General features: G+C 35.5%; 2 protein-coding genes across 5 annotated transcripts in view; one reads left to right on the top strand and one right to left on the bottom strand.

Annotated features, from left to right (window-relative positions):
• Positions 1-9,354, top strand: part of LOC109859364 (voltage-dependent calcium channel subunit alpha-2/delta-3) — a 16,165-nt gene extending 6,811 nt beyond the window's left edge. Inside the window, exons 8-20 of one of the 4 annotated variants that reach the window (XM_020437563.1) lie at positions 1,371-1,451; positions 1,601-1,675; positions 1,938-2,042; positions 2,236-2,307; positions 2,396-2,537; positions 2,690-2,756; positions 2,964-3,121; positions 3,289-3,430; positions 4,008-4,040; positions 4,985-5,259; positions 5,360-5,700; positions 5,813-6,067; positions 6,160-9,354. In XM_020437563.1, the coding sequence (XP_020293152.1) occupies positions 1,371-1,451; positions 1,601-1,675; positions 1,938-2,042; positions 2,236-2,307; positions 2,396-2,537; positions 2,690-2,756; positions 2,964-3,121; positions 3,289-3,430; positions 4,008-4,040; positions 4,985-5,259; positions 5,360-5,700; positions 5,813-6,067; positions 6,160-6,558 (2,145 nt within the window). In that variant the 3' untranslated portion in view covers positions 6,559-9,354. The remainder of the gene's footprint in view (positions 1-1,370; positions 1,452-1,600; positions 1,676-1,937; positions 2,043-2,235; positions 2,308-2,395; positions 2,538-2,689; positions 2,757-2,963; positions 3,122-3,288; positions 3,431-4,007; positions 4,041-4,984; positions 5,260-5,359; positions 5,701-5,812; positions 6,068-6,159) is intronic. The other 3 variants (XM_020437581.1, XM_020437572.1, XM_020437591.1) reach the window with 3 other exon arrangements.
• A 316-nt stretch (positions 9,355-9,670) lies between these two features.
• LOC109859376 (phospholipase A1 2-like) lies at positions 9,671-11,818 on the bottom strand. Its single transcript, XM_020437604.1, has 6 exons — positions 11,599-11,818; positions 11,378-11,528; positions 11,078-11,208; positions 10,455-10,768; positions 10,254-10,365; positions 9,671-9,959 (listed from the first exon to the last, which is right to left on the bottom strand). The coding sequence occupies exons 1-6, from the start codon at positions 11,751-11,753 to the stop codon at positions 9,794-9,796; spliced, it is 1,029 nt and encodes a 342-aa protein (XP_020293193.1). The 5' UTR covers positions 11,754-11,818; the 3' UTR covers positions 9,671-9,793.
• Positions 11,819-14,395: the final 2,577 nt, after the last annotated feature.

Raw genomic sequence — 14,395 nt, 5'->3', positions numbered from 1 at the left:
AAAAAAAAATATATATTTTTGGATGAGGATCGTTGCTTTGAAAGAAGAGCTAATTACTACTTAAAAACTAACACTTACAGTAGCCCCTGCGCGTCGGAGTATTGTTAATTATAGAAAGAGAATTTGTTATTAAATTATTATAGTTATCATTGTGTGTACATATTATCAATTATTTTTTCTTTGCTATTATTTCAGTTACAATTATTACTATTATTATTATTATTATTTCGTAGCCGCTAGTCAGATCCATCCTGCAACCTTTGATACATCACGATGCAGGGTGGACGTGCGGACGACGTGCGTAACAGGACCCCGCCCCGCGGTGGTTGTGGCTGATCACTGGTCGCCGACTCAAATGCCTTTTTCTTCTCGTTATTTTTATTATTATTATTATTATTACAAAAAAAAAAAAAAACAGTATTACATGCATTGCTCGATCGTCGGGTCATGCCCTAGTCATCAAATATATCTACAAAGGCGAGACATTATCCTGTGACAGGACCTCGCATCGCGACGATCACCTGTCACAGGTCGCCGTGTTGTTATTATTATTATATTATTATTATTAGTATTGTTAATTGATATTATTATTACACATTATAGTGAGATAGTAGTTGAGCGCTATATATAGTTACTATGTCTATAAATGCAAGAGATATTACACTCTTCTTAGTATATTCGTCCCTCGCGCACAATTTTACACTTGTAAGTAGTTTTGAGATCAGAATTTTGAATACTTACATCTTATTTGAGAAAAGAAAAGTTGACGAGACTATCTCATCGTAAAGTTTTTTAATAATAACCACACACACACACACACACACAAACACACACAAACAAAAACACAAACACACACAACACGCGCTCGCACACATACATGCAAGTAAAAAATTATTATGCCACAGACAAATATTTTCTCATTTATACACACATGTGTATTTTTTGTGTCTCGAAATAGTGCGTAAAGTGCGACATGCATCTTGGAGATCGAAATTATATCTTATGAGCTCATATTATTTTAATATACGTACGCGCGAGGGGAGATTTATTTCTCTCTCACACATAGATATGAGTTTTTCTTCATATATTAAAATGTGTTCTGTAGACGAATTTATTATTATTATTATTATTATTATTATTATTATTATTATTATTAATAGAACGTTGTTGGAGAAGGTAGATACGCTTTTGGCTATGCGACTTGGGATGATGATAATTTGTAATTTATATATATATGTGTACAAACATATATATATACAAATACATATTTTGACATACTTATATTGTTGTCATGACATGATAGTGAAGAGTTTACTAGATAATCGCATCAGGTCCTCCCATTATAAACATACTGATAATTGTCTGCGCAGACGATGATTGCCAATCTGCTCGGCGTCGCCGGCACCGATGTACCAATCGAGGAGATCCAGAAACTGATGATGCCTCATATGGTGAGTCATAGGATCACTTTCATAGTCTCTGATTTAACTTGATCGGCCGATTAAGTTGATCCGCGAGAAGAACTCGCAATTAATTATCATCTCGACGATACAAAAAAGTGTTCTCTTTTTTCCACTTGTTCTTCCCTCGCGTGGAGCAGCTCGGCGTCAACGGCTACGCGTTCATCGTAACCAACAATGGTTTCATCCTAATTCATCCCGATCTTCGCCCAGTGGTAATGCTCTTTTCTATTTGTTACATTTAACGCAAACATGCATTTCTCGCACGCTTTTTGTCACGTGTCTTGCACCCATGCGTGTGTTTCTGTCAACGTGTTAAAATTTTTATATTTCGCATGAAATTTCTGTTTATCATCTGTTTTGCGAAAATGTTGGGATTTTCAACAACAGCTAAATAGAATAAAAATAATACAGCGTAATAATAATAATAATAATAATAATAAAGTGATAAACATAACGTGTGTGGTGTAAAAATAGTTCCAGGGTATTTTAAAACCGGCTTACAATAGCGTCGATATGGCGGAGGTCGAATTGATGGACAGTGACAAAGGCCCCAGGGAATTTGACGATGCAATTATCATGGTAAATAAAAGATTTATTTTGTTAAATCTTTTGAATCACTCGACTTTTACGGCATATCAAGATAATTTTTGTACAAGTGGTTTGTTTTTTTACGATTAATAATATAAAAAGATTTTTTTTTTTTATAAAAACTTCGGTGACATCATGCGAGTAATTGAACAAATAAGTTATTGTTGTTGTTGTTTTTACGCAGCTTCGCGATCACGTGGTGAGTCAGACAAACGGTAGCGCGACGCTTCACACAAAATATCATTACGACGATATGGTGAGTAATTTTGCAAGTAAATTATTTTTCGTCGTACGTAAATGATCAATTGCGTATCACGCGTGTTGCGTTTATTTTTTTTTTTTAGAAACGAGTGGGCAGAGTGAAGAGAAAATACGATTACGCGGCAATCATGAACAGTCCGTTCACTGTGGTGGTCAGTTTGCCCGAGCACGATAGAAGTTACCGCGTACACGCTACCGAAGAGATACATCTCCTTCACTCAAAAGGTATCTATTTTATTGCTTCAATCAATTTCTCGCCGCGTCATCTTCACACGAACAGATGTGATTAAATGTGTCTCGCGTGTTTCAGCAAATTGCTGATTATTTTATCACGAAGCAATAAATTAATTGCACGTAATTACATTACACTGTCGTAGGGAAAAACGTGACGGATTACTTCGCGGGTAGTAACTGGCGGGTTCACCCCCACTGGATGTACTGCAAGTGAGTCCAGTTTTTTTGTCGTAATTTGTAAACGACGTTTTTGCCGCATTTTCTTCATAAAACTGCAGAGAATCTTCCTCGAGATTCTCTTGAGAATATAAATAAAAAAAAAAAAAAAAGAAACAAACTCGCGCAGAACAGCGGAAGTTGCCAATGAAATATTAAATTTATGTATAAATTCGTTGCGCGAATTTCTTCCATTCACAGATACCACTACGAGGGTGAACATAGGTTCAACTCCTCGGAGTTACAGCTCCTACACTTTCTGGAGCGTACCCGTCAGCCAGGCTGGAAGTGGATCGATATGAAGCAACGATCCCCTCCGCCGGAATACTCCGCTTCGAGTTCGAGTTACAGTTTTCATTGTAAGTTCGCAAATTCTCTCGGTCTTCTTCTCGTGTCTTTTGCACGCATATATCGAGTACATGTTTTTTTTTTTTGAAAGATTTGGCAATTTGTTTTTAATCGTTTTGTGACCATTTGAAATGAAAATCTGAACTTGTTTGACGCTAAGCTGATTAATTTTCAACAGCTAATCCTCACAAGACCGACAACTCGTACTACTGCGACAGAAATTTGTTGCTCAGTCTGGTGTACGACGCTAAGGTAACCGAATGGTTTGCCCAGCAAACCCCACCGAATCTCGAAAAGAAACCTCGAGAGGAACCGCCAGGGTGAGCATATAATTTAAGATTATTCTCTGGCATATCAAATCGCCACACGTAACATGAATAAACTACTACTCAAGAAAATGAATTTTCCTTTCCTTAATAAATTATCGCGTGACCAAATTCCCACGTCGGCCGAAAATTTCAGACTTGTTCGTCGCGCCTTATTTGTTTTTATTGAACAGGAAGTTTTATATATTTTTATATTCAAAAAAAATAAATAAATAAAATTTGAAGATATTTTTATCATGAAGATATTTTGGTCATTAGTTTAACGCGTTTTTAGAGCGAATGCTTGTTTCTCTATTCTGTTTCTTTGTTCATGGTTTTTTTTGTTCATGGTTATCTGAATTAAACTTTACAAAAAAAAAAAAAAACAGATATACTCATTTTTTTGCACAAATATTTCGTCCCGAATGTTTTTTGTTTTATTTATTGTTCAATTTTTTTGTGCACTACATATATTTTTCCTCTTTTTCTTTGTCTCTCTTTCTCTCTCTATTGTTTTTCTGGATTTTTACGAGGATAAAAAATGCACCTTGTTCCTTTTAACTAATATATTTACCACTTTGACGCCATGCAGACCTTTAGCTAGGCTGATGAATCAGATGACCAGGTAACGCCATCACATCGCACCTTAAGTTATTAGAAAGTAACAAACTAACTTATATAATTTTTCTTCCCTTTTTTCTTTCTCTCCTCTCTTATCTTTTCTTTCTTCACTTTGTCTTTCTCTCTTTCCGTTGCAGAATGGTTTTTTTTTTTTTTTAAACTTTTCCTCACTCTGTCTTATTTCTTATCTTGTTTCTATATTTCTTGCGTTGTTGGTCTTTTTACGATTGGTTAAAAATGAAAGTTTGGAATTCAAAACGAACAATTATCCTTTCGTATGTGGTTTTCTTTTGCTTAGATTTGAATACGCTTTTAATTTTTTTTTTTAGAAAACACTGTGTGTAAAAAGTATTTGTTCGTCAATGTAGTTTTGGTTGGTCAAAAAAAAATATGTTTTTCTCGTTCCTTTTATTTTTTCCTCTTTCTTTTCTCGTCTTTCGTCATTTTAAAGTCGACGTAAAAAACTTGCAAGCCATCGCAAACAACGTTTTTCAGGAAGAGAAGAGGAAAAGAATATCTTACAACCGATTGTATATACAATTGTGTTTCAAGAGGAAACTTTTTCCACACGCTATTGATCGGTTGTCGTAATGATGTCTTTAAAAAAAAAAGTATTCAACCGCTTGTGTTTGCTGTTGTCTGAACTTTACAATATCCCGTAACTTCGTTTTTCTTTTAACAAAAAATCCGTCTAAATCTCAACGTAAGAATATAAAATCTTTCTGTAAAATTGTGTTTTTCAATAACAATTGAAATTGTGTTTTTCAATAACAAATAGCAAAACAAGCGAGTTTGAGTGCTACTTCGATGTAGCTCCCGTACGTCGTCGTTTCAAATCTCTTCAGCATCTCGCTGCTTTTTTGTAAAAGCGCAAATAAATGTAAAATTCAGTGTTTCGAGTTGCGAGAGCGAACTCAATTGTTGTTCCTGAAGTATTGTCTCCCGTAGGAAGGAGTTTCAACAACGCTTCGGAGTGACCTTGGCGTTCATAGCTACGCACAGCGGACTCACCAGATGGCAAGATTTTCCGATAGACGATGACGTACCGCTGCCGGACGATCACTTCAGCAAGTTGTATCCCCGAGCCATCGATGAGGTGTGGTACAAACGTGCGGTCGAACAGTATTACGTGAATCCGGACAGTTTCGTTTACTCCGTGCCGCTCGACGACGAGGGAGCCGACAACACCACTCTGGTCACCGCCAGTCGTGCCATATTCATCGGTAAGACGAATCGTTTGCGAAGAGAAACGTACAATATATTGAAAATATTTGCCAAATTTAAAACAACAACAAAAAAAAAAAAAAACAAAAAACTATACAGGAATCAAGCAGAAGGCACCAGTGGCGGTGGTTGGCTTCCAGTTTCAGCACACTGCCTTGCAAGCGCTCTTTCAAAACATAACGTTCAACTGCGAAGGGCACAGCAATTGCTACAAACACTGCGGCGACAACTCTTGGGCGTGCTATCTGGTCGACAACAACGGTTATATAATCGCCGCTGAGGACGAGGCCGACGCCGGTAGATTCTTCGGCGAGGTCAGAGGTCCGATAATGATGAGTTTAGTTACGGAAGGCGTCTTCGAGAAGATAAGGATCTATGATTATCAGGCGGTATGTTTCAAGAACACCGACACCAACAACGCCGCCGACATGCTTCTCACAGTAAGAAAAGTCAAATTGCGTAACAACAATGAAATCGCAAAAATGTTACTTTTAAAAAAATCATCAAATCACATAGTGTTAAAGTTAACAAAAATTCTTGCATCGTACGTAGCCGTGGAAGCACCTACAGAAAGCGCTGTCGTGGATGGTCGGTAACGTTGCCTGGGCTTGGGCGAAAACTGGCATAGTGGAGTCCGATTTCGCGGAGGCGTACGGCGGTTACGTAAGCGACGAGGGTCCGATGGAGGGTCACGACGTCGATCACGAAAACGAGGAGAAACCTATGCCCGAGCTGAAGGACGAGGAAAAAGTTTTTGAGCAGCACGTTCTGATTAATCGCACGCGTCCGGAAGTGTGCGATCAGGAGGTAAAGTCGCGCGATTTGATGTTCGATGCAATTTTCCAGGTCCGATCGATCTCCGCGTTCGTTTCTCCACGACGATTTTTCCATGTTCCCAGATGTATCTATATCTGCGCAACAGTTCGTTCAACACATACGACGTGGAGGTGGACAAGGACTGCGTGCGGCCGTACGTGGTGCAGCCGGTGAACTTCAGCAACATGCTGCTGCTGATCGTGAACACCGACTGCGGCGACACAACGTCGCCGGCGCTGAGCGTCATACCCGAAGAGGTGATCTACGAGAACAACACGCTGGTGTGTCAGAAGGCGCTCGCCGCTCTCAAACGGAAACGACCGCAGTCCTGCATACGCTCGCATCCCCGCGAGAGCGAGATCAAGGATCAGTGCGGCACGGCGGCGACCAACAACCTTAGCACGGTCCTGCTCGTCAAGACGCTCCTACTTACTTACTTGATGAGCAGACACACGAGACTTGCTCTTCCCTTTTCTTGCTGAACATGTACAGCCAACGACTCGTGTCAAACTAGTTCGAAAGTTTTAAACTCACACGTCAAGCGAATTCTCGTAAATTATAATAAAACTTTGTTGTTATGTTTTATAAGTGTAACATGTATTTTTCACGTACAGTGTCGTTTTCACGTACGATCGGTGTATGAGAATCTGTGTATATTTGTATATATTTGTTCCGCGATTTTTCGAACGAAAATTGTTACAGAATATTACAATATCGTTTAATTGTTTGTATTATAATATCGTTTAATTGTTTATAATCGTTTCGTGATCTTTCTAAAACATTTGTTTACGACGTACTCGCGCGATTGTATTGTCTCTATCCAAAAGATACGCTTGTTACAACGTAACGTATATTTGCGAATTAACAAGAGGTCTTGATATATAGGGACGGGAAAGGGGAGAGCTAAGTAAATTATATAAAGAGAGAAACAATGATAGTTAAAAAAAAAAAAAAAAAAAAGAGTCTTTCTCTCTAATATTTTTCTAATTTATGTATAAATTGTAAGAGATGTCTCTTCATATACAAGATATTGAATACTAATAGAAGAACTAAATTTAACTAACTGAACATTTTACTTGTCGAGCCCTTCATTCAGCACACAAAGAACTTGATTTTCGCAATTCTCCGCGAACGCACGTGCGTCTGTTTAAAAAAAAAAAAAAAACCAAAAAAACAAAACCACTCCGAGATATTCTTGCGCTCTCGACCTGCCCGTTACTCATCATCTGTAAGTATATACTCTATTATCGCGAGTCAAGTTGCTCTCTATAGAGACGAATGTATGACGCGTTATTCGATCCTGCTTGATACACATGTCGAGTTTCCAAATGCGCGAGTAACGCAATACAAATCAAACACGACGATACAAAATATCAAAATTACATGCTAAGATACTAAAAAGTGTTCTCTCCACTGTCAGATCGGAGTAGACGATCGGGATTATTATGGTGCGCTTTACCGTGAGGCGATCAAGTTTTTGATAACAAAAAACAAAGATGCGCGATTTTTGGACGAAAGCCAAATTCACCGCATTGGTTCACGCACCTCTTGCAAAGAAATTGCGGAAATCGATGAAAATCCATCTTTTATATATTTCGTACGTTTGTGAAAAATTCGTTGGGTGTATATTTCTGTCGCGCTGTGTGCTACACGGTAGAACTCCAGCGAATTTCGAGCGTTTCGATTTCTCCTTTATAGATGGACCAATAGTTTTTCTTCACTATTGATGATTCTTCGATATTCTTGAGCGATTCAGCAACTCGTGAGACGCGCATTTACATCTCTGTTCCAAGAGTACAAGAGAAATAGACATCTTTCGTCTCTTGCTACCAATCAGTCGTCAACTCTGGAAGGGGAAGAAAATAATTTCGAAATTTTCGAAAAACTCGGTGCCGCGCGCTCAAAATTACTGGAATTCTACTAGAACTCGTCTATAATCCTATTATTCTTCTCTCGACACTCGAACGGAAGAAGAGATAGATATTTTTTTTTTTTGGAAGAGAGGGAGGATGTTACTCTCTCTCTCTCTCGCGTGTATAATTATTTATTCTCATGTGAATTGGTGCTGCTTGTGTGATGCGTCGAGGGCGATATAATACGATATTGCCGTAGTAGATGCAACAGAAACAAAATAGGACAATCGATTACGACGAAACATTAGAGTGCTCCGCGCGTACGTGCTCGAGACTATATTAGTCAATGTGTAAAGAGATGCTACAGTTAATAGACTTTTTTCTAGATGTCGGAGCAGGGTCGCATATTAACACTCACACACACACACATAGAGCGTATTGTTTACGAAAATACTCTGTACCGTAAGTACATTCGCGTTCACCACTTTGTATACACATTGTAAAACAAACAAAGACGACGCGACGTCCAAGATTTATATAAAAGATTATTACGGAAACGTTAACTTTTCTTGTGTGTATACTACTGTATTATACACGAAATGGTGTGGTTTATTCTTTTTCACTGAACTAACTTTGCGCCACTTCAGAGTTCGTTCTTTTTACTAAATGGAAGATAGAAAAATAAATGGTGCGAAATAAATAAATAAATAAATAAATATATATATATGTATTTATATTTATATTTCTTTGTGTAAATTTTGAATTAAAATTTCAATTTGTAAGTTCATAAGAGATGCTGGATTTGCGTCACATATATGAGAGAAGTGCTCTCTAATTTAATTATATTGCGAAAAAAACACCTCCAAACCAGGAGTCGAGCCTGGAATCTCTCGCTAAATTCACGTGTAAAATTTACACATAGAGAAATATAAATATATGTATATTTATTTATTTATTTCGCACATTCAGTATTAGGCTCTCATTGACCGATTAAATTTCGCGTTGTAGTAGTTTTAAACTTAAAGATCCTCGACTCTTCGTTTATTTGAAAAAAAAAACTCTGACTTGGTGCGACAGCAGTTCAGCGAAAAAAAAAAAAAACAAACCGATAATATGTGCGAAGAAGAAGTACGTGCGCTTTTGAACAAACGTTTAAGAAAAAAAGCGAAAAACAAAGAAATAAAAAAAAAAAAAAAGAATCTTGTTGTATGTGTGTATCGAATAATTCATCAAATGTTCCATAGATTACATTAAATTCGAAGACGAGAAACTCGAGGATTAATAACAATCTCACCGCAGCGAGAGATCCGTTGAGAGAACAATTGATGTTGTTTATATATTACATAAAGTTTATTACAATTTGCTATGTACAACAGCGCTTGCCTATGTAAAGAAAGAACATTTTCGTATTAAAACTTTTCAACAGAAGACTTACATTTTCTTCACTCACCCCGTTTTTTTAATTGCGATTCCGACTATTCTCGCCCTGTAGTTATGCGCGTATCCGAACGGCGAGAAGACAACGACGACGAAGAAGAGATGCGCTCGGAACGGATTCGCTTCTGCGCGCGTGTAATAGCTCGTGTAAGATCTCAGCATAACGTACACACGTGTTTGATAGAGAGAAGCTGGTTCTCACGTGCGTTAATTATCGCTTGACCGTTTATCGAGATCATACTGATGTTCGATTTTTGTGAAGAAAAAAATGACGATTTATTAAATAAATTAAAGTTTCGTAAAAGTCGAGATAAATCAATTTATTGCTAATAGCAAGATACAAATTGTTTTGCTATAACAAATTTTACCATGTATATGACAAAAAATGTCATAAGAGATTGTAACAAAATAATAACAACAAACTGTTCTATTGTTGACACCTAGGGAATGTGTTTTGTGAACAGAAGATCTGAGGTTTTTCGTTAACAAATAAAGTATATGATCCCGGCGAGATTTTGTTCTGGTTGAACACTGCTCTGTCGACAACTATGCAATTAGTTGTCGAACCATTAGGACGCATTTTTTTATCAAACCTGTAAAAATATCGAGATATACGTATTAACAAATTAATCACAGAAAAAAATCTGAATTGAATTCCATAAGCGCGTACTTTTGAACTTATTTGCTACTTTTGTGTACGCTTGTTTGTATATTTTTACAAGTAATTTTATCTTTCATTTCTTTTAGTATAATTTGTGCGTAGAAATAATACGAAAGATTTAAGTTTTCATTTTATAAATATGCGATCGATTTTTTTTGGGGAGAGGTGGAGTTAACGAGTCAATCCGATCTTAAAAATGTATCGTTAATTGACGAAGTAAACTTACTTCTTTAATTGAGGAACACCAGGAAATACGCACTTGCTTCTGTCAAAAGCATACATTACAGTCAAATATCTAATGGCGTTGGCATGTGAGCACGCACTAGCTATGTCATCCTCTGAAATATAATTTAATTTAGTTTTAATTTGTGTGGCCACTTATTTCAGAAACATTCTTCTAAACGCTTCAATTAAGCATAATATTTACCACATCCTGGTTGTTTCGATCCGTCATTGAAATACAAATTGAGGTGACCTATGGGTTCATTTATTCCCAAAAGCGTAGTTGTGTGAAGAGCAATTACGCGCTCGGCATCTGTATTGCAAAGTCTTTTGTCGCAACTTTCAGACGCAAAGTTTGGTCCCGCGGGATCAGCGCCGAAAATACGTGACACTGTTCCGATCTTACGTGACTTGACAATTTTTGCAGCAAAGCCACTTACATGTGCACCGAGACTATGGCCAATAAGAACTATATTGTTCAGTGGCACTTTGCACGTTTCAGTTATATGTTGGATATAGCTGAAAGAACACAAAAAACATATTTGTAGAAATATGTGAAAAAAATAGCATCATAATATCTTAGTACTGTCTTTGTTTTTTAACAGTATTAAAATATTCTGGCCGTAGTATAAGAGAATTTAACAATAAAGTTATTCATACCGCAACTTTTGTAAAAAATATTAATACTGTTATACTTTGTTTTCCAGAAAAAAGTAATTTTTCCAAACGTATAAAAAATGAGAATTTATAGACGTGATAATATGATGTTATATGTAATTATATTTCATTTTAGTATATTTTAAGTATCTAAAAAAATTTAGAACGTACTTTGCCAAGAATTCTCCTGCTTTGCGAGTGTTTTTCGATGCTTTAGCATATGCTGGCCAATATAATAAATATGAAAGAGTTTTATCGCATGATCCTTGAGACCAGTTTACTGAAAACACTGTATAATCATCCTGCAAAAACAAAGATTATAATATAATTTTACTTTCTATGTAGGTTTATTTTTATACCAACTTTTATGCTAACAATTAGTGTAATGATATTATAAAAATTCATTGTTTTTACTACGAAAAGCCATATAGATAATTAGACTTGAAATGTTTTCTCTTGGAATATATTTACCTGTGCGAGCTGCGAAGCCAATTCGTGAATATAATTAGCGTTTGGGGATGAGGTAAAACCATGAGTGACAAAGGCAATTTTCTCTTTATTATTAGCAATATAACCGCAAGTGTCCTTTTCCTTGACATTCTTCACGCCTTCAGGATTTTTTCTGAAAATCGAATATAATGTAATTAGCGCAATAAGCAAGTGAGTGATGAGCATGTTCGCTTTTTTCTTACTTGTTGTACGCAACCGTCGATATGCTTGTGATGTCGTCGCAGGGAGTTGAAACAAATGGGATTTCGCTTATTTTCAACGGATCGGGTTCACTTACGGGTTCTGAATGTGCATATTGTAGAAGATAAATTATAACAATAAGTGAGACAGTTTTCATTGTTTATGATAGAAAACACAAATAAAATAAGAGAAAACCGAAGCAACAGTATTAAAGGTTGTGTGTGTGAACTCTGAAGAAGACTTACTTCCTTTTATAATGCCAATATATAACAGAAAAACTTATCGGTGATTTTATTGTTGTACATTATATTTTTATATTGTGCTTTTTATTTTTAGATTCGGTAATAAAAAGACGATAAATACAGCGTAAGAAATATAATTTTGAAATAAAACGCTCTGCTTGTGTAGTCATGTCTGTGCATTATAAACCTGCCGAGTTTACATATTATTGTAGTTTAAATTATCAACCTTGATTCAAAGTTTATTAACAAAGTTGTATATAAAAAACTTTTAGTAGTTATGTTAATTACAAAATTATATAGTTTAAGTGGTTAGATATATTTATCTGTAATATATACATAAAAAAAAATCAATGTTTAGTGACAATTTTTCAAAATTCGTCTTTTAAAAACAAGATATCATTATATTTTTTATGTGAATTTATTTTTAAACCACCATTTATTACTAACAATTAGTACAATCTGATATTGACGAAACTTTGGTGCTTATCAGAGATATGCTATATAAATGATGTAAATTGAATTGTTTGTTTTTAATATATTTACCTTTGCGATTCGCGTACTCAAATCATAAATAAATTCAGTAATTGGAGAACTTTTAAAATTATGAGTGATAAAGACAATCTTTTTAGTACTACCAATATGCCAAAAAGTGTCCTGTTCCTTGACATTCTCAACGCTATTAGGATTGTGTCTTGAGAAGAAATACAATGTAATTAGCGCCATGAATAAATAAATGATAAAGCATGTTCACTTTACTTGTTGTACGCAATTGTCGATGTTGTCGCAGGGAGTTGCCGTTTGGAAGAGAAACATATCGATAAATCTAAGTAATTTAATTGGTGCACTTACGGGTTTTAAATTAATGTGCATATTGTATAAGATAAATTTAAAAAATGGATAATAAGACAAATTTTCATTGTTTACGAAAAAAAGCATAAACAGAATAAGAGAAAATTAAAATAACAAGATGTGTGAACTATAAAAAATTTATAATATAAAATTTATAATGTACATTATATGACAGAATGCTTATCAGCATTCTTTTATCATTGTACATTTCTTTTTTATTTTTGCTTTTTATGTCTGATACTGTCTGGCGATAAGAAAAAGATGATAAAGCACATATAATTTCGAAATAAAACGCTTTGCTTTGAATGTTATTATATATATTTATCTTTGTAAATCTATCTGTGCATTAAACTGCAAGTGTTACGTTAAATATTTAAATTATTAAGCTAGATTTAAATTTTATTAACAAAATCCCCAAATAAGCAAATTGTGAAAATATTGCACGAAAATGGCATCATGAATTGACGAAAGTTCGCAATGGTTGCACTAAGACGATTCGCCATAACGCAACAGTTTGGTCAGAATACAACTTTGAAAATAATATTTGTCAAAAATTAGCAAATTCGTTCGACAACGTTAACTGATTTTGCTGTAGCAATGTGCAATATTTTATGTGCAATATTTCTACATGAAATTTTAGGAATCTCTGTGGATTTCTGTAAGCATGTACATGAAGTAACTTGGTTTCTTTATGTGCAATTTATTTTTTCAATTATTGGACAATTTCTTTTTGAAATTTATCTTGCAAATATACTGCTGAGATGATTCGCCATATCGTTATTCTTTTATCGAAATAGTATTTGGAAAGTAATTTTGCAAATAACTACAAATATTTTATAAAAGACCAATGTTTTTACATCTATTTCCTAAAATATATCTGTATAATTAATAAAATTACAATTTTAGTGCAAGATTTCGTCACATAATTTTGTAAATGGTTTCCTATCAGAAAACGCATCAAAGTTCTCACTCTTTTGCCAATCAACATAATAATCTAATATAAAAATATAATTAATAAAAAATGAAGAATGAATCTTCTCTGAAGTTTTTAAAATTGAGAAATGTAAATTCGGCCAAACACAATAAACAAGATAGAGGCAATGCCTAGATTCTTTCTCTACCTTGCTTTAACCGACTGAGTTCCTTTCCTATCTTGCCTTAACCGGCTGTTTATTGACCTTGCCCTTGACTACAAGGTCAAGGGAGGGGGTTAGTGAAGATCATACCCGTAAAATTTCCTGCTCTTTCCATTTCCGGCGTCAAAAATATGGAGTTCTATTTTAAAAAACGACTTGACCTTGAAATGATCTTGAATGTCAAAGTCAAGGTCAAATCCAAGGTCACGTGGTAATAGCCAGAGAAAAGTCCTACAACTTTTGTCTGAAATGTTTTTCTGTTCGACTCTTAGTTTTCGAGTTATGTTGCTGTACCGGAACTTTTTGAACACTCTGTATATTCTACGTCTATGGTAGAATATAGGTGGAGGTGTAAGATGTCAGCCGCGAGAGCGCGCCAGCTACCGGCTACGCCAGACATCAGCGCCGTCAAACATATCGCTAAGAAATTATATTTGAATATCGTAAGCCACCAGAGAGAAATCTGAGAGCGGCCATCCTATTGTAATTTTTTACGACGGTTTCAGCCGCTGGTTTTAGCCGTATTTCCACAAAAGTGGAACTCAAAGGCCGTTCTACATTAAACGCAAGTA

This window comes from Pseudomyrmex gracilis, unplaced genomic scaffold (assembly GCF_002006095.1).
Source record: "Pseudomyrmex gracilis isolate BER0280 unplaced genomic scaffold, ASM200609v1 scaffold_7, whole genome shotgun sequence".
Taxonomy (NCBI): Eukaryota; Metazoa; Arthropoda; class Insecta; order Hymenoptera; family Formicidae; genus Pseudomyrmex; species Pseudomyrmex gracilis.
This window is presented reverse-complemented; position numbering and strand designations above follow the sequence as displayed.